This window comes from Neoarius graeffei, chromosome 20 (assembly GCF_027579695.1).
Source record: "Neoarius graeffei isolate fNeoGra1 chromosome 20, fNeoGra1.pri, whole genome shotgun sequence".
NCBI lineage: Eukaryota > Metazoa > Chordata > Actinopteri > Siluriformes > Ariidae > Neoarius > Neoarius graeffei.
Window position 1 is genome coordinate 9,926,804 of NC_083588.1, and position 20,597 is coordinate 9,947,400.

At 41.2% G+C, this 20,597-nt stretch overlaps 1 protein-coding gene across 2 annotated transcripts; it reads right to left on the reverse strand.

Moving 5' to 3' along the window:
- Positions 1–1,212: 1,212 nt before the first annotated feature.
- Positions 1,213–20,597, reverse strand: LOC132869169 (uncharacterized). 2 transcript variants are annotated; one of them, XM_060902501.1, is made up of 6 exons: positions 20,390–20,597; positions 16,877–17,212; positions 13,616–13,852; positions 9,682–9,795; positions 8,493–8,576; positions 1,213–3,293 (listed from the first exon to the last, which is right to left on the reverse strand). In XM_060902501.1, exons 1-6 carry the CDS (start codon positions 20,448–20,450, stop codon positions 3,103–3,105), a joined length of 1,023 nt encoding a protein of 340 aa, XP_060758484.1. In that variant the 5' UTR covers positions 20,451–20,597; the 3' UTR covers positions 1,213–3,102. The 2 variants fall into 2 exon arrangements, with proteins under 2 accessions (XP_060758484.1, XP_060758485.1); XM_060902502.1 differs by lacking the exon at positions 9,682–9,795.

Consider the following 20,597-nt stretch of genomic DNA (forward strand, 5'->3'; position numbering starts at 1 on the left):
TGGTCTCGTCACTCGTCACTTCCGGAAGGGGCAGTGCTGAAGTAAGTAGCTTGACTACGTAGCTCGATAGGGTTTACATGCACTAAGTAGCTCGGCTACAATCGCATCATCTAGGTCGTGTAGCTCGATTACGAGAAATCCAGTTCGGTTCGATTTCAGCTGAGCTAAGGTGTTTCCATGGCATTTAGAACTTCGATTTCAGTCGAGCTATGGCAGAAATTCGATTTTCTCTATGTGCATGTAAACGCACATAGTGAAATTACACTCTGCAACTGTAGGGCGAGCCCAGGAGCAAAAAATAAGGTCTCGTATAATACTGCTTTAAGGACTAACAACTGGTATTTGATGTAAAAATTCAGGACAGTTTTAAAAACTTAAACTGTGCCATTAAATTATCATGTAGATCGGTTCGACAAAAACAGAGGAACAATTTTATCATCAAGTCATAAAAAGTGTGTCAGCAAATAGTCTAATTCACAGAAATGGTATTGTCAGTCACAGCGTTGAGAGCGCAAGGTCGAAACAGCCTCCAAACATGGCCACGAAACTACACTTCCCACATATCACAGTGCCCTCTGTCTATTAATTACACCTGTCACTTGTTTCCTCATCAGTCAGCTCCGCTATTTAAACCCCTCTCTCACTCACGCTAGATGTGAAATATCGTTCAGTGTTTACTTTCTGCTTGTCCTCTCGTTATCTCAACCGTAATCACGTTAACCTCGACTTCGCCTTCTTGTCTTGCCTTCGTTGTTCTGTTTGCCGATCAACCGACCCCTGCCCGTTTCTCTGACCACAAGGCTTAGTCAACAGTTTGCTTCACCCGCTCTCCCCTGCACTTACATCTGTAAGTGCCTGCACCCTGACGGGTATATACTTTTTTATATCTCAAATTGTGATACTTTTATGCTGATTTCAGATATTAATCTTAATGCCAGACACTGCAGTGTTGCTTTTTTTTCCTTTCAGAACCAAGCACTGCAGTTGCTCTTCACCAACCTCACAAACTGGGAGACTGATGATGACTGATGAATGATCTGCATGGACGTGTTTGCAGATGAAGGCGATTGTCTTTCTCCTCTTCTCCTTTTCCAGAGCATGTAACTCACCACTAAGTCCTCCACTGTACCACAACATTGTAAAACAGCAACACTTTATTCAAGAGCAAATATAATAACAGTGACATAAAATATGTAATAAGATAATGCAGAGTGACAGAAATGTTTTCCATTAATTATTACAATATTACACAAAGCTACAAGATTGAAATTGACAATACAACCAAGGCCATGTGAAATATCATACATCCATACTGTATGTACACATTTCAAGCTTTAAAAAAAAAAAATCTTTGACTTGGCAATTCATTAATTGTTCTGATCTCAACAGCAGAAAAGAGAACTTTCTGCACGTTAATTATTACAATATTACACAAAGCTACAAGATTGAAATTGACAGTACAACCAAGGCCATGTGAAATATCATACATCCATACTGTATGTACACATTTCAAGCTTTAAAAAAAAAACACTTTGACTTGGCAATTCATTAATTGTTCTGATTTCAACAGCAGAAAAGAGAATTTTTTCTGCACATGTTAAGCCTCAGGCATCCATTTTTAAGACATGATTTCACAAACTGAAAGCTGAACAATATTTGATATTTTAATCATTTATTTAAAGCAAGATGGCCTTTCGATTTCAGAAAATCGGTGAAATTTAGTTCCCTCTGAAATTTGGTCATTGTGATATATGTTTATTTCTGTAATATCTAAAAAAAAACAACAAAAAACGGTATTCTGTGGCTGGGAAGTTATTTAATTTGAGGGGATTAAAGCAAATAATGTGCATGAAATCGCTCGCTTCACGCAGTCAAGCAGACAGAGGAAGTCCGTGTGCGCATGTGCAGGTTTACCTTCTTCTTCTTTTCTGTTTTACCGCAGCTGGCATCCAGTGTTGCATTACTGCTGTCTACAGGTTTACTTTTGACCATGCACGGACAGTTCCATCATTCTGTCGCTAAACAAACAGCTGATCACACCGAGGTGCTCGCTGAGCGCCGATATTTATTAGTTTGATCCTGCCTTTCCTTTCCTTCGGATATAAGATAACATCTTTTCTTCTCGCTTTCCGTTACTGTCGTTACTCTTTCACATTTCATTCGGACACTCACATCCTCCATTTTTCTCTCCTGTTTCAAATTTGTATCTCACAATGCCTCGTGCGAATAGTGAAAGCCCACCATGTGATACATGATGACATAGTATCTTGAACTGGGTCATGGTGAAGCAGGAAAAATTAGCGGAGAATTTAGGGACACATGGCCCTAAATTCATTAATTGTTCTATTTTTTAAAAAAATGAATAAAATTGGAAGTCTGTGATTCGAATTCAGCAGCTTTCGGTCCACTAAACAAAAATAACTGGGTGTCAGGGAAACTTCTTTTTATGACCTACACTTGAAAAATCTGAAAGGCAGTCTTGCTTTAAATTGTAGAAAACAACAACATAAAATAATTTCCTTGCTTCTTATGTACAGCACTTGACCACAGGCATACTTTTTTTTTTCAACAGAGAAGCAGAACTAAAGCATTACATTTACTGTAAATGTACGGTAATAACCTCTTTAAATAGGGGTGGCACGGTGGTGTAGTGGTTAGCACTGTCACCTCACAGCAAGAAGGTCCTTGGTTCGAGCGCAGTGGCTGGCAAGGGCCTTACTGTGTGGAGTTTGTATGTTCTCCCTGTGTCTGCGTGGGTTTCCTCCAGGTGCTCCGGTTTCCCCCACAGTCCAAAGACATGCAGGTTTGGCTAATTGGTGGCTCTAAATTGACTGTAGGTGTGAATGGTTGTCAGCTTGCCCATAGTCAGCTGGGATAGGCTCCAGCTTGCCTATGACCCTGTACAGGATAAGCGGCTACAGATAATGGGTGGATGGATGGAACCTCTTTAGATGCCACTTTATTGTAGTCAATGATCTTGCAACCAAGCAATTGATAAAAAAATATTGCATTCAGATTCCATTTCTACTCGCACTGATACAATATGTAAAAAAATACAGCAGTGTCCCAGATACGTGCTGAGACTGGCTGGGAGTGTGTCCCTCATTGACCATGCTGGACATCGGAGTACACACACTCCTCTTGCACTTTGGGTATCTTGCTCTTTTTTTGGGCAGGAGTGTTAAACACCAGCTCACCGTACTGCACCTCATCCTCTTTCTTCTTTTGTTTCCTCTGACTGGGACAAGCGGCCACCGTGGCATACTCCACACGCTCATCCTGAGCTTCTTGAGCTGGAGACACAAGACAGGGAAACCACACAAAGAAATCCGTGATCTTGGTTTTGTTTCTGTACATAGCGTACAGTGGCATGCAAAAGTTTGGGCACCCTTACTGAAAATGTCTGTTACTGTGAATAGTTAAGTGAGCAGAAGATGAACTGATCACCAAAAGGCATAAAAGTAAAGACGACACATTTCTTTTCAGCGTTTTCTACAAGATTTGTGTATTATTTTTGTTTTGTACAATTGGAAAGTGAAAAAAGAAAAGGAACACCATATGAAAGTTTGGGCACCCCAATACATTTGAGTTCTCAGGTCACTTTTACCAAGGTTCCATAACTTAATTAGCTTATTGAGCCGTGGCTTGTTCAAATTCTTCGTTAGGAAAGGTCAGATGATGCAGATTTCAAAGCTGTATAAATTCTCTGACTCCTCAAACTTGTCCCTAAAATCAACAGCCATGGGCTCCTCTAAGCAACTCCCTCGCATTCTGAATAATAAAATAATTGATGCTTACAAAGCAGGAGAAGGCTACGAGAACATAGCAAAGTGTTTTCAGGTAGATGTTTCCTCAGATCGTAATGTTATTAAGGAATGGCAGTTAACAGAAACGGTGGAGATCAAGGTGAGGTCTGGAAGATGAAGAAAACTTTCTGAAAGAACTGCTTGTTGGATTGCTAGAAAGGCAAATAAAAACCCTTGTTTGACTGCAAAAGACCTTCAGAAAGATCTAGTAGACCCCGGAGTGGTGGTGCACTGTTCTACTATGCAGCGACACCTGAACAAATATGACCTTCATGGAAGAGTCATCAGACGAAACCTTTTCTATGTCCTAGCCACAAAATTCAGCGTCTGAAGTTTGCAAATGAACATCTAAATCAGCCTGATGCATTTTGGAAACAAGTCTTGTGGACTGATGAAATCAAAATAGAACTTTTTGGCCACAATGTGCAAAGGTATGTTTGGAGAAAAAATGGTGCCAAATTCCAGGAAAAGAACACCTCTCCGACTCTGAAGCATGGGTGTGGATCGATCATGCTTTGGGGTTGTGTTGCAGCCAGTGGCACAGGGCACATTTCATTAGTCAAGGGAAGCATGGATTTGAATAAATACCAGCAAACTCTGGAAGCAAACATCACACCATCTGTAAAAAAGTTGAAGTTAAAAAGAGGACGGGTCCTACAATAAGACGATGATCCAAAACACACCTCAAAATCTACAATGGAATACTTCAAGAGGCACAAGCTGAAGGTTTTGCCCTGGCCCTCACAGTCCCCTGATCTAAACATCAGTGAAAATCTGTGGCTAGATCTCAAAAGAGCAGTGCATGCAAGACAGCCCAAGAAACTTGTTGAACTGGAAGCCTTTTGCAAGGACGAATGCACAAAAATCCCCCAGGTAAGAACTGAAAGATTATTAGCTGGTTACAAAAAGTGTTTATAAACTGTGATCCTTGCCAAAGGGGGTGTTACTAGGTACTAACAATGCAGGGTGCCCAAACTTTTGCTTCGGGCCCTTTTCCTTTTTTGTCATTTAGAAAATGTAAAAGATGAAAATAAAAAAATGTTTTTGTTGAAAATATAAAGGGAATGAGTCATCTTTAACTTTATGCCTTTTGGAGATCATTTCATCTTCAACTTGCTGAACTGTTCACAGTAACAGCAATTTTGACCAGGGGTGCACAAACTTTTGATGACTCACTCTCTCTCTCTCTCTCTCTCTCTCTATTCGAATGCACTCAATCAACTGAATTAAGAACACCTCTTTGCTCAAAACACATCAATAACTCCTTTGTCCCTCACGCCATCAGACTGTACAACTCCTCTCTGGGGGGGAGGAGGGGTAACAGAAGGACAGAGGACAGGAAGGAGCAGTAGCCGAACCTAACAATAAGCAATACCAACAATGTGCAATATAAAGTGCAATATCTTTCCTGCTGCGCCCCCCTTTCCCCTCCCCCTTCCTCTCTTCCCCATATCTTATTCTTTTATATTTGTATATGTAAATACTTAATTTATTTTAATTTATCTAGAAGTTTTCTCTATTTCTTTTCTCTGTTTATCTGTAATGATGCTGCTGGAATCATAATTTCCCTGAGGGAACCCTCCCAAAGGGATCAATAAAGTTTTATCTAATCTAATCTAATCTAATCTAATCTAATCTAATCTTGCTCATTGATGCAATTATCTAATCAAGTGGCAGCAAAGTTCTGTAAATTAAGGTCAAGAGGTTCAAATTGATCTTCACATCAAACATCAGAAGGATGTCATTTCAGTGACTGAGTATTTCAAAAACTGCTGATCTCCTGGGATTTTCCACACACAAGAGTCTCTGGAGTTTACAGAGGATGGAGCCTGTGGGTGGAAACATTTTTGAAACAGGAGTTCAGAGGACAATGGCCAGACTGGTTCAAGCTGACAGGAAAGCTGCGATAAAAAAGTAACTTTTTTTTTTCAGCCATGGGGAGCAGAAAAGCATTTCAGAAACCACAACACGCTATTCGTTGTGAAACTCCAAGGCAGATGCTCAACCACAGCAGAAGACCATCTGAGCTAATTTGGAATGAAAGCAAATTTGTTTTATCTTCAACTGCATTTTTTTTACATATATTCATTGATTGGGCAGCACGGTCATGTCGTAGTTAGCACTGTCGCCTCACAGCAAGAAGGTCCTGAGTTCGAGCCCAGCGGCTGGCGAGGGCCTTTCTGTGTGGAGTTTGCATGTTGTCTGTGTGGGTTTCCTTCGGGTGCTCTGGTTTCCCCCCACAGTCCAAAGACATGCAGGTTAGGTTAATTAGTGGCTCTAAATTGACCGTAGGTGTGAATGTGAGTATGAATGGTTGTTTGTCTCTGTGTAAGCCCTGCGATGACCTGGCAACTTGTCCAGGGCGTACCCCACCTCTCGCCCATAGTCAGCTGGGATAGGCTCCAGCTTGCCTGCAACCCTGTAGAACAGGACAAGCGGCTACAGATAATGGATGGATGGATGGATGGATGGATGGATGGATGGATGGATGGATGGATGGATGGATGGATATTCATTGATTACTCATCTCATCTCATTATCTCTAGCCGCTTTATCCTGTTCTACAGGGTCGCAGGCAAGCTGGAGCCTATCCCAGCTGACTACGGGCGAAAGGCGGGGTACACCCTGGACAAGTCGCCAGGTCATCACAGGGCTGACACATAGACACAGACAACCATTCACACTCACATTCACACCTACGGTCAATTTAGAGTCACCAGTTAACCTAACCTGCATGTCTTTGGACTGTGGGGGAAACCGGAGCACCCGGAGGAAACCCACGCGGACACGGGGAGAACATGCAAACTCCACACAGAAAGGCCCTCGCCGGCCACGGGGCTTGAACCCGGACCTTCTTGCTGTGAGGCGACAGTGCTAACCACTACACCACCATGCTGCCCCCCATTGATTACTAATTTGATTAATTATGACTAATCTGAGACCGAGAATCGGCCTAGTGGTTAGCGTGTCCGCCTCTCGGCCGGGAGATCGCAAGTTCTACTCGCGGTCGGGTCAGACCAAAACCATCATAAAAATGGTACCTACTGCCATCTGGCAAGGCACGCCGCAATACAAATGTGAGTGGGGAGTCAAATTCTCGCGGTTACCAGAGGACTAGCCCCCCGCTGTAACCCTAGCTATATAATAGGTGAGAGGCCGAGGGCTCCTGAAATGGAGATCGGCGCCACACCCATACACCTTAAAGAGTTGGGTCGTACTGGGACAGGAGACTGCCTGGGAAGACCAGATCCTGGCACAGTGACTTTGACTATTAAGCCGATATAATCTGCAGATTTTCAGTTCCCCAGCTCAGAATAATTGGACAACTTTATGATTTGGAATGTAAAAGATCTAATCAGACAGGGTTACTTTAGCTGATTGAAAAAGTGACATATTATACCCCTTTTCTGCAAGTTGACACAGTTCTCTGAGGTCTTATTAAAATGTCCGTGACACAATTTGGTCAAAATACCACAAGGATAAAACACCACAGCTCCTTACTCACTCTTGCCCCTTTTCCACCAAAGCAGTTCCAGGGCTGGTTCGGGGCTAGTGCTTAGTTTGGAACCAGGTTTTCTGTTTCCACTGACAAAGAACTGGCTCTGGGGCCAGAAAAACTGGTTCCAGGCTAGCACCAACTCTCTGCTGGGCCAGAGGAAAGAACCGCTTACGTCAGCAGGGGGCGGAGTTGTTAAGCCCGACAACAATAACAAGACCGTGAAAGATCGCCATTTTTAAGCGACGAGAAGCAGCAGCTGTACAAACGCGAAGTCATTTATTATTATTATTGTTGTTGCTGCTGCTGCTTCTTCCCCATTGTTTTTGCTTCAATATTCGCGCCAAGGTTTATGCAAACGTAGCGACGTAACTGACGTATACAGCGACGTAATGACGTATACAACAACATAACTGATGTATACAGCGACATAATGACGTGTCTTCTCTTAGCACCGCGAGCGATGGAAAAGCAAACTGGTTCTCAGCTGGCTCGCAAGTTGAACGAGTTGTGAACCAGCACCAGCACTGGCTCCGAACCAGCCCTGGAACTGATTTGGTGGAAAAGGGGTATCTGTCTCAACGGCCCTGTTCAAAATGGCCGGTTTGAGTGCCTGTTCCTTTAAATGATGATGAGCCACTGCTCACCACACCCCCTTTTCCACTATCCAATCAGGTAGCAATTTCTTCATGAATATTCATTCACAAAGGCAGTTCTCAAACCAGGAGTTGAGATACTCAGATGAGGGGGCAGAATAATTCTAATAAGTTCCACTTGTGACATGGAAAAAGGAGCCAAATCTGAATGGCTTGTTAAGGCGCATGTTTTCTGAAATTGGCAGCACAAAAGAAACTGACTGGGTGTCCTATTTCAAAGTTTGTCAGTTGGTAGGCACACCAGATACCCAAATGGATATGCACAAGCGCTGAAAAAGTGAGTTTTTCTTCATATGTCCTCTTTAAGGGTGTATCATTGGATAGATCAATATCTTATCACTAATATCACAAAAAACACTTGAAAGTGTTCCATTATTAAAGCCCACAACATGGAAAATCTTGAGATTTCCTTCCTGTCGTTTGCCTCCATACTGATCAACCCATCCCTACTTTTTGTACAAAAGTGTATTAAATCTATTCAAGGTGATTGGATGAATCCCTTGTATACATTATTAAAGTGCGTTAAATTCTTACTTGTTCTGGGTCTTGTCTTTGTCGTGTTCGTGGGAAAGTGGGTGACCTGCGAGTACACAAGCTCCTTGCCATCCTGAGAAGGGGCTGTCAACAAACCACACCCGCACATCTATTCAACTTCAAAAAATCCAACAGATTGAGAAATACACTCTTTGTCCACTTTATGAGAAATTCCTGTCCACCTGCCACATGATTAGCAATTATCCAATTAGGAATAACAAAAAATAATAAGATCATGCAGATACAGGTCAAGAGCGAAGAGTTATGATTCTATTCACTGGATATGAGCAATTGCACGCTTTGACTGGCTACTCTACTACAAGGATATCAGCTCGTATACCGTGAGGAGAGAAAAACAAAATGGCAGCGCGTGTTGCTGAACCAACCGAGGACGAAATAAAAACTCTACTCGAAAAGAAAACCCCAAAAAATACAAAAAAAGCAACAGAATATGGAATGAAAGGATTTGACTGGAAGAACGTATCTTTTTTAATTTTTCAATAATTATTATTATCGCATTTTTCACAAATTGCGACTGTCATTTTGCCGGTTCGTTTGCATTCTATGCAGAAATTATTTTGTCAGACACTTTGTGTCAAGTTTTGATTTTCCGAATTTGCAAAAAATAAAACTAAAAGTGCTCCGTTTCTCAAAATCCAGTGAATTTGGATAGAATTTTTTAAAAAAGAAACAAAAAAGTTATTCCGCTCAATCTCGTCGTAAGTGGCTTATAGCCAACTCGGTGCTACGTGCCTCGTCAGCCATCAGCTCATGTACGACTCGATTTTGTGGAATAACTATTAAATATTCACCACAGAAAATAAAAATGTGATCTCAGTGACTTTTTGTCAAGAGTCTTTTGGATTAATTCAAGAGACTGCTGTGTATGGAAATCCCAGGAGATCACAAATTTTTCAAATTCTCAAACAATCCATGGCACCAACAATTATATCACAGTCACTGAGATCAGAATTTTCCCCCTTCTTATGTCAGTCCATTTCTGAACGTTAACTGAAACTCTCGTCCCGTATCTGGATGATTCTATGCATTGCTTTCCTGCCACATGACTGGCTGACTGGATAGCTGCATGAATGTGCAGATGTACAAGTGTTCCTCATAAAAAGTGGCCAGTGGGTGGACATCATATCATTAATCTTCTTTGCAGATCGAAAGTTAAAATCCTTGTCACCTATCTGATCTTCTTTGTTCCAAAGGTTATGTCTCTTCTTGAAGATGTAGAATGTGAAGACAGATAGCACAATGAGAAGCACACAAACCACGCTCAGGATGACCAGAGTTAAATCTACAAGAAGATTGACAAACAAAAACATTTCAGTCATTTACAGTCGAGTTAGCTTTCAAGGAGGAAAGAGAAATTCAGGCCGTGACGTTAACAATAACAATGCCGGCAGTGAGAATGCAAACAAAAGAATTTTCGCTCAGAGGGACCAAATATACCACGTGTAACCATTTTTACAATCTTGTCATAGATTACAGTATAATAGTAATCAAGTAGTCGACAATTTCGATGAGGACCAGTATCAGAAGAACCCAGATTGTTATGAGCCAGAGAATGAACGTCAAACAATAAAGTGTGCACATAAACAAAACCCCCTTTTTCTAGCAAAGTTCAGTTTTGCGTTGGGGCCTGTTCGAATTTGTACCAGTGTTTGTCCAACCACGCCAGATGAGGGGAAGGGAATCTGTTACACAGTCAGTGTTCAATCTGGCTTGCCACCTGGCTCACACTGGGAATCTCTGAATCTGGAGGTCTTGCAACCTCGTCCAAGTCTGGATCGCTCAGTGAAGTGGACTTCTGGCTTCAGATCCTCTTCAAGGCATTAGATGTGGTTCCAACCCTTACCATATACCAAAACCTGACCGCTGAGTGTGTTTTACAGCGTTTCACTCGGCGACCCTGGTGAATGCCTCGACGGTTCTCGTGCTGTTCAAGCGAACGACAATGAAGGAAACACCCTAATTTGAGGATGGCAGCGACAGACAAAATGAAAACGCAGGTAGAAAACGGACACAACTTTCCTGCACCAGAAACAGCAGCGAAAAGACAAAATGAAAACAGAGCGAAAGTTACCAGTGGAACCTACTGCTAGCTGATTGGTTGGCTGGGGATCTTGGCATTAACGATCGCCTCATTTATAAATCCATCCACTGAACAAACAACGCCCATATAAAATGAACCCTTTGTGGTTACTTGATCAGACAACCAGATAACACCATAGTTTTTTATGTCTTAGTCATTCCCCTTTTGTAAACATACTGTGAAAAGGATCGTAAAAGGGATTTCTGGAGTATTTTAACATGAGTTGAGCCTTCATTAAACGAGTATGCTCGTTTAACACAAAAAAGAATGTTTTAAGAGAAATAATATGACAGAGGGGTGTCATTAGTAAGCCTGGGCTACGCATGCACCAAACATACATGATTGATATGATATATCAGGCATGTAACAATATATCATGCAACGATAAATCACAATACAAATTTATGACGATTCAAATCGATGAAATAAAAAATTAATTACAATTATAATCAGGCTGTAAAATGAAATCTCTTGGTTCTTCCTCCCAGTAATTGCGTTGTTGAGACAGCAATGTTATTTATAATAACATAAATATTCTATCCACATTCACTGGATATGAGCAATCATGCGCTCTGATTGGCTGCACCTTGACGAGGCTATCAGCTCATATACCATGAGTAGAGAAAAACAAAATGGCAGAGCGTGTTGCTGAACCAACCGGGGATGAAATAAAAACTACTCGAAAACAAAACCCCAAAAAATACAAAAATAGCAACAAAACATGGAATGAAAGTATTTGATGGTAAGAATGTTTTTCAATCATTATTCTTGTCACATTTTTCAAAAACTGTGACTGTCATTTCACCAGTTTGTTTACATTCTCAGCAGAAATTATTTTGTCGGACATTTTGTACAAAGTTTTTATTGATCGAATTTGAAAAAAATAAAAATGCTCCGATTCTCAAAATCCAGTGAATGTGGATAGAATAAAGCAGTTATTCCACTCAATCTCGTCGTACACGGTAGAGGTCTGCGCGGGACAGAATTTTCAGTCCCGCTCCCGCATTGTGTAGTCCCGCTTCCGCCCGCTCCCGCAAAGAATTATGATTTTCAGTCCCGCTCCCGCCCGCGCCTGCCATATTTTGTCCCGCTCCCGCCCGCAAATCCCGCATGATGCAGACGTTCGCGTTATTTCTCACGAAAGTTCTTGTCATTGGCTTGGGGAATTAAACATGCTGAGCTTAGCTGAGCTCTCCACTGACTGATCCTTCACCTAGCGCATGTAGCGAGGGTGCGCGTTGCCAGGCGGCATGTGCAGCTGAGGCTTTACAGAGATATCCAACACACCTACCAAAATCTACAGTGGATATTAAGAATATTGTACATTGCACATAGCTTATATGTCACTCCTCACATTTACATTCTAGGAAATACAAGTAGGCCTATAAGAAATTAATATAATTTAAAGACACAGCGTGATGGTGCCCCGCCCCCTACTTACATGGCGATTCAGGCCTGATGTACCTGATTTATGGCCGTTGTATGTCAGAACCTTTTGGCACTTATCACAACAAGCAAAGGGCAGCTGATTTCCCTCTGCGTTGTACACGAGTGAGAACGACTTCCAAATGTCTGATTTCAGGACCCTTGACTTTTTAATGGTAAATGTACCTCTTTTTAAAGCAGCACTTACTTCTGAAGCACTGTGAGCTTCACTAGAGGAGCTCTGCTCTTCTGCCATAATCTGAGATCTCAAACACGGAAGAGCGGAAAGGAATCGAAAACGTACGCAAATTTAGGCATCTTAAAATGTTTTTATTAATGCCAAATAAAATATCCAGCACAAATTATATATGACAGACATAAATTAATAATTTATAAATTTTATTTTAAACACGTTTTTAGTTAGCGGGACTGCAGCTTATCACCTCTCCCGCCCGCTCCCGCATTGTGCACTCCCCCTCCCGCCCGCACCCGCAATGAGCTTTCAAAACTTGTCCTGCGCCGCACTGTTTTGCGTTGGGTCCCGCTGGTCCCACGGGACTCCCGCGGGAGTGCAGGGCTCTAGTACACGGCTTACAGTCGACTCGGCGCCGCACGGCTCGTCGGCTATCAGCTCATGGATGACTCGATTTCGTGGAATAACTGTAAAATTGCAGGAATATGCGTGACTTCACCCTGGGCTGAAGTAACACAGCTCTAATGCCACTTAAACACACACACAACTCTAAAATGAGAAATCATAGCTCTCTTTACCAGCCTTTTTCGAGAAAAGAGAAGCAAATGGAGGGAGTACAAATGTTGATCAACATTTCTTCAGAAAAAGCCAGTTTCTTTTTAACTTTTTTCATTTTTAATAAAAAGAATATTTTCGTTTACAGACTATCATATTTAACTCCAACCTTTACAAATGTGGGCAAATAATTATTGTCGGTGATTAATAAAATGAAAGTTTTTTATAATTCTTCTTATTTAACAAAAGAAATATTTAAGTTGATAAAAAGAAAAATAAATTTTGCATATTGTTTTCGTCATAAAATTTTCTTCGTTTATTTATTTATTTTTGAAATATCATGGGAAACGCCAGCACCGTAAGCATGGTCTTGGAATTTTGACTCTGAGGGTTCACAATTAGTCACAACGAGAAATGTTCCCCAAACTTATGAGGCTTAATTCAATAGAATATACTCAATATCATGGCTTTTTAATCTACAATATGTGAAAAAACACCAGATGTAATGTCAAATAACACGAATGCTGGAATATCGTTAGTTGTGGCCCTTTCTGAGTATCCTACACAAGTGCACTTTTCTTGCCAATCTGTCCAAAATATAAAATCCTTCCTGTGTATTAAAGAAAAGATGTCAGGGTCAAATAAATTCTGATGAGAAGTGGATGATTAGAACAAGATTTTAACGTAAGCATGGCGAGGGATGCTTGCATCACGTTACGTCACATGTAAATGATCTGAGGGTCTGTTTTTTTTTTTTTCAGAAAGCATGAGTTGTGACAGTCATGCTAACGCTTCATCATTGCTGTGACTGTTTAATTTATTGTTTCAAAAAAAAAAAGCCGGACTCACCAGGACAGTCGTCGAGTTGAATGGAACTGTAAGCACGGCTGACGTGATTTTCGACATGACAGGTGACGTTTTCATTCTGGGTTTTCTCCAGTATGAGAGTTCTGTTCCCGTTCTCCAACTGGGTGGCTGATGCAGAAGTCCACTTGAAGAGCAGGCTGTCTCCAGAAGCAAAACAGTACACTTTCCTGACCGCAGGGAACAAGCAGCTGTCTGAAACTTTCACTGAGGTCACCTCAGCTAAAGATCAGAGATGACAGAATGTAGAAATAAAATAAGTGTCGTTAAAGAACGCTGCTTCCTGATTTCCTCATTCATGCTTCTTTCCTGTCAGTGCTCGAAGCTCATCTTGTTACTGAGTCTTATGAGCAAATCTGGCCATAAGGCTGATGAGTCGTTGCCATGGCGTGGCGTCCGTCGTCCACAATTCAGTTAAATCGTATCTCCTCCGTCAATTCTCCACGGATTTACGTTCCGAGTGTTTTGTTTGAAACAACTCATCACTTTGCATAAAATTTGGTCGTTGTTTTGTCAAATTTTTTGCTAATGAGTGAGTAATCGGGCCAAATTTACAAATTTTCCAGACCTCACACTAGAATTTTATCTCTCTCATTTCTCATCCGATTTCAGTTCTGATCGATGTTTTGGGTCGATCTTCCCATAAGGAACAAAACTTGGTCATTTGTTTGTTGATTGTTCCTGTCGTAAACAATTTGTTGACAACTTTGTTGATTTTTAGTGAAATCGTAGAGTATCTCCTCCCTGAATTCTCAATGGATTTCAGTTCGGATTGTTTCGTTTGAAAGAACTAGACCTTCTGCACGAAACTTGATCATTGTCAAATTTTTGCGAATGAACTGTGCCAAGTTTCCCAAAAGCATCGTAGCTCAAAGATCATCGCTAAATGGTCGAGCGAGCAGCACAATGAACACTCTCTCTCCTCATTAAGATGCTCTTAGCGTTAAGAGGCTTTTGGGAAACCCAACCCTGGTAATTAGGTCAACTTCACAAGTTTTTGGACTTTTCACGACAATTGTATCTCTTCTCATTTCTCATCCGATTTCAGTTCTGATCGATGGTTTGGGTAGATCTTCCCATGACAAACAAAACTTGGTCGTTTGTTAATTGATTTTCCTGTTGGAAACAATTTGTTTACAACTTTGTTTATTTTCAGTTAAATCGTATCCTCTCCCTGAATTCTCAATGGATTTCAGTTCTGAGTGTTTCGTTTGAAAGAACTTGACCCTGCACAACACCTGGTCATCGGATTGTTAAATTTTTGCTAACCATCTGCTAATTAGGTCACCTTAACGAGTTTTCAGACTTTTTACAAGAATTGTATCTCTTCTCGCAGTTCTTATCCAATTTCAGTTCTGATCGATGTTTTGGGTAGATCTTCCCTCGGGGAACAAAATTTATTCCTTTGTTGATTTTCCTGTTGTAAACAATTTGTTTACAAGTTTGTTTATTTTCAGTTAAATCGTATCTCCTCCCTGAATTCTCAAAGGATTTCAGTTCTTTTTTTTTTCATTTGAAAGAACTCATCATTCTGTACAACACTTGGTCATTGTATTGTCAAATCTTTGTGAACGAACTGCTAATTAGGCCAACTTCATGAATTTTGAGACTTCTCATTAGAATTAGAACTCTTCTCGCAGTTCTCATCCGATTTCAGTTCTGATCGATGTTTTGGGTAGATCTTCCCATGAGGAACAAAACCTGGTCGTTTATTGATTTTCCTGTCATAAACAATTTGTCATGGACGTTGGTCCTCTCTCACATTGTCACACTTCAGTTCTGTTTAATGTTTTGGTCGTCACAGTTGTTTTGATGGCAGGCCAGATGAGCTACGACGTCCTTGATGTCTCATCTCATTATCTCTAGCCGCTTTATCCTGTTCTACAGGGTCGCAGGCAAGCTGGAGCCTATCCCAGCTGATGACGGGCGAAAGGCGGGGTACACCCTGGACAAGTCGCCAGGTCATCACAGGGCTGACACATAGTCACAGACAACCATTCACACTCACATTCACACCTACGGTCAATTTAGAGTCACCAGTTAACCTAACCTGCATGTCTTTGGACTGTGGGGGAAACCGGAGCACCCGGAGGAAACCCACGTGGGTCCTTGATGTTCTGGTTATATATTGTTTGCCTGTGGACTTTACAACATCATGCACGCATTAATACTGCAGATCAGAGCCCTGAGCTCCCTGGTTCTCTAACCTGGACGTTTAACTCGAACCTTGACGATGGATATTCCTCCAGTATGATGATAATTTCTCCCTGATAATTTGATCAGGCTTGACAACATGTACCAGAATGGCTGAACAGATTCACTTAACGTGACTAAACTCTGGCTGAATTTCTACACAGCTACAGAATTAAGCACATCGTTCATGAGTTTCACTTGATGTTTCATGAGCACATAAAGGGAAATGGAAATAGATTCGCAGTGAGAGGTGGACCTGCAATTAAGCTACTTCACGTCAGGAATAAAACACTTCAGGGCATGCTGTAATCAGAAAATAATCAAGTACAAGGGTGGTGACGAGTACTACCTCAAAGGTGATTATTTTCCTATCGCAGCACATCCTGAAGTGTCTTATTCTTCTGATACGGTCACGATTTTTCCAACGATTCCCTTTTTCATTATGAATGTAAAAACAACATATTGCACTTCTTTTTTTATCTATTTATCATCATATTTAATAAGTTGCAACATCTGCAAAACAACTTGGTTCCTGCTCACTTCTGTTGCAGCAACTATAAAACAGTGGTTCCCTCAACAACGTCTGTTTTTTTTATTTAATCTCTCTCGAGGTTACAAAGACAAAAATGTGTGATTAAAAAAAAAGTGATGGCCCTTTGACTCCTTCCATGAACGTTAAATAAATGCTCTCTTCCAGAAAACAGCACCATATTGACGATTTTACGTTTTTCTTGGTAACAGTTTTTTAAGTCAAATTTTTGACTTTTTGTATTTTTTTAGATGACGTTGAGCATCTGCCGTGTACATTCCTGTGAGTTAGATGTTACGACAGAGATGCTCGCACATTGGAACAAGTGATCTGAATGACGACTGAAATAGCCGTCAGAGCCGCTGTTCGAGAAAAGAGCTTCTGACCAATCAGATTTGAGAACTCAGCAGAATTCATTCATTTGCACCACAGCTTTATATTTCAAGAATTAATTCAAAGAGATGAATGTTAAAGTGCAATTTAAAATGATATAAAGATTTATATGATAGGCTGTGTGGTCCTACCTTCAATGATCAGCTGGAGATTATATTCGCCTTTAGTAGTCCCTTTTGCATCAAAGGTGGATAAAGTGTATTTTCCAGAGTCGCTCCTCTCTGCATGGCTTAGTATCATAGTTTTATTATCCTTAACAAACTGCCATCTTGGGAGAAGTGGTTTTGGTGGGAGACTATCCCTTTTTCTATAGGTTAAAATTCGAAGAGCACCAGATGTCTCACTTTTGAACTGAAGATCAAGCCTTTCCTCCAGGGGCATTTGCAGGTGTAGTTGTTGTCTCAGAGCCACATAACACTGCTTAGTCTCAGTAAATCTACAGACAACAGGATCCTGAAACAGCAAACCTGCAGAGGAAGAAAAAAAAATCAGCAGCATTTTGTGAATATTATGACACACTGAAACACTCATCTGATCGTTGGAAACTTCAGTCTGTTATCACAGGAGAGCTGAAATTTCTCAATACAGAAATAATGTGTCCCTGTGTGTTCATGGTGAATAATCTGCTTCAACAAAGACCAAATTTGGCCAAAAGTTTATTAGTTTCACAGTCGAACCAAAGCATCAGCGACGCAGTAGCTCACACTGTCATGCCAATCACAAAACCAGAGGGTAACTATTGCGCAGGCTGATTAGATCTCCCAAACAAAACAATCAGAATCAAAATCCATTGAAAACTCAAGGAGCAGTCATGATTTTTGTGAATTGTGGATGGACGACGGATGACAGGCAGATGCCGGTGATGGCAAGCTCACTGATGGTGAACTAACAAAAATATATCCATGTAGCATGCGAAAATCTTGTCAGCAGGAGAATATACAGCCATGGATGACTCATTTCTTCTCATCTCATTATCTCTAGCCGCTTTATCCTGTTCTACAGGGTCGCAGGCAAGCTGGAGCCTATCCCAGCTGACTACGGGCAAAAGGTGGGGTACACCCTGGACAAGTCGCCAGGTCATCACAGGGCTGACACATAGACACAGACAACCATTCACACTCACATTCACACCTACGGTCAATTTAGAGTCACCAGTTAACCTAGACCTTCTTGCTGTGAGGCGACAGCGCTAACCACTACACCACCGTGCCGCCCGCCATGGATGACTGCTAAGTAATAAATTAGCAATTTCTTATCCTGTGCAGGGTCGCAGGCAAGCTGGAGTCTATCCCAGCTGACTATGGGCGAGAGGCGGGGTACACCCTGGACAAGCCGCCAGATCATCGCAGGGCTGACATATAGAGACACACAACTGTTCACACTCACATTTGCACCTACGGTCAATTTAGAGCCACCAATTAGCCTAACCTGCATGTCTTTGGACTGATACCGGAGCACCCGGAGGAAACCCACGCAGACACAAGGAGAACATGCAAACTCCACACAGAAAAGCCCTCGTCAGCCACTGAGCTCAAACCCAGAACTTTCTTGCTGTGAGGCGAGAGTGCTAACCACTACGCCACCGTGCCACCCTAAATGAGCAACTTGTAAATGAAAATTCAACAAACCCAGTCGTAACTTTTGTGAAGACTGACAATCATCCAAATCACACAATCTAAATAAAATCCCACTGAGAACTCTGCAAGGAAAAGCAAATTTCCAGAAAGTTCATCACACAGGCTAATTAGCAATTTCTGATTGAGAAATCAACAAATGAAAGAGTAATTTTTATGAAGAACAATTAGATTTTCAGAAGAAAACAATCACAATCAAAATGCATGAAAAACTCAGGAAGGAGGAGTGATTTTCCGAAAAGTTCGTTAATTGGCAACTTGGTAATGAGAAATCACAAAACCAGGGAGTAACTATTGCGCAGACTGATTCGCTCTTCCAAACAAAACAATCAGAATCAAAATCCATTGAAAACTAAAGGAGGAATCGCGATTTTTCTGAATTGTGGATGGACGACGGATGTCGCGTGATGGCAATAGCTTATCGGCCTATGGCCGTGTGAGCTAATGCAGGGGTTCTCAACCTTTTCCACCGTAAGGCCCACCTATTCATACGTGTAACGCATCAGGGCCCATTCAAAAAGATTCCCAATTATTTTGGCTCATCTGTTCTTTCAGAATCTAATAATCTACTGGAATGCAACATCACTCCCTGTTACCGATGGAAGCCCAGGAATTAAATAAATGCAATAAAAACAAACTCTTTTGAATTTCCAGTATTGTATTTAAAACTGTATGGCTGTACCAGAAGCCAACATAAAACCATGCATGCAGGGCATTCTCAGTCAAAAGGGATTAATGATCCAAAAGCGGAGTCTGGTCCATTAACACAAGAACTTATTGCCATGTTTGTGTCCAGAAAACAAGCAAGTTATTAAAACCAACAAGTACACTCAAAAGAAGTGGATATCGAAACCACTCAATGGGATTAGATCCTTACACGCTAACAAAGAAGGATTTTTCCTACAAATTGGAAAATTATCCATCCATTGAGTTCCCCGACACCTCAAACTGCCTCGTGCTGCAGACATCGTTCTACGCGGACAAACAGATGAAAACCTGGAAGAGCATGGAGGAGAACAACTTTTTATATGTGGCTGGGTTAAAGATCTGGGGATCAGGACACTACAAGATAGACGGCGGTAGACGGATCCAAGTGCAGGAAGAGTGTTTATTAGCAGGCGTGATAATCACAAAAACAAAGCAAAACAGAAAGCAGAATCATAAAGCAGAGTATTTAAACAGCGTTATAAACATGGCGAGAAACAAATGTAACAGTGATCATAATAATACTTCGCAAAGCCTCTGTGAAAACACTGAGCTAATGAAAACTTAGTTGCAAATTAGCCAAAATGTGAAGACGGTCTCAAGTTATGAAAAAGAAAAAAAAAAAACATCGAGAAGCTTTCCTAAAGAATTAAAAATAATTCCAGACCATGACTAAATGTATGATGAAAGTCGCTGTTTCTTCATGATGTTCCTCAAACTGTCACATGAACTTCTGTATTTTTAGGATGAGCTGTCAATGTTAAAAGTGTGTCGTGCTTGGGGTAAGACAACAACTCCTTAAATAAGATGATGGGAGATCAATTTGAGAGGAAACCGGACTAAAAACTGAAAGTGCATCGTGAAAGGCATAAGATTAATGTTGAGTTGAAAAGCAAAGAATCGTAAACAACGTGATGAACAATGTTGTCCAGCCTGGCAAACAGAAAATTCACTGGGGATAACCGTGTCAAATTTTATCTTTTAATTCACAGATTAAAGGCAGGAAAAAATATCTCACTGTCCTTCTGGAGTTGATGTATTTATATACCAGCATGACGTCGATGAGAGCATGTAGCATAGTATATACACAACCTCAGGAAATGTTATTTTTTGATAATTTCCTCCAAGATTAATACATTTCACTTTTTAATCTGAATAATATCCGTAGTTGCAGTGAAGGTTGGGAAAACCGTTCAGACAAAAGTGTGTTTGAGTCAAACAGTACAGCGAATCACCATTTAAAAAAAAACCACAACACTATTTCACTCTAAGCATCAATAAATCATGTTTCTGGAGGAAACCTACCTAAGGCAGCTCCCATGGACATCAGCAAGATCCCAAAGATGACCTGCATTTTTTCCCTCATGTCCAGAAGCCCACAAATCAACAGAAGGGAAATGAACACAGTGTCGTTCTCGCTGAAGATTTTCACCCTCGCACGGACGCACACACACACACACACACGGCCTTTGCTCTCAGAAACACTCCAGACAGGGTGAAGCTGTTGATATGG

Coding starts and splice junctions, on each gene's coding strand:
- LOC132869169 (XM_060902501.1), bottom strand. CDS start 20,450: ATGAGGGAAAAAATGCAGGTCATCTTTGGGATCTTGCTGATGTCCATG. Junction 13,853..16,876: donor TCTCCAGCTGATCATTGAAG/GTAGGACCACAC, acceptor TCTGATCTTTAG/CTGAGGTGACCTCAGTGAAA. Junction 3,294..8,492: donor AAAGACAAGACCCAGAACAA/GTAAGAATTTAA, acceptor TTGTGTCTCCAG/CTCAAGAAGCTCAGGATGAG.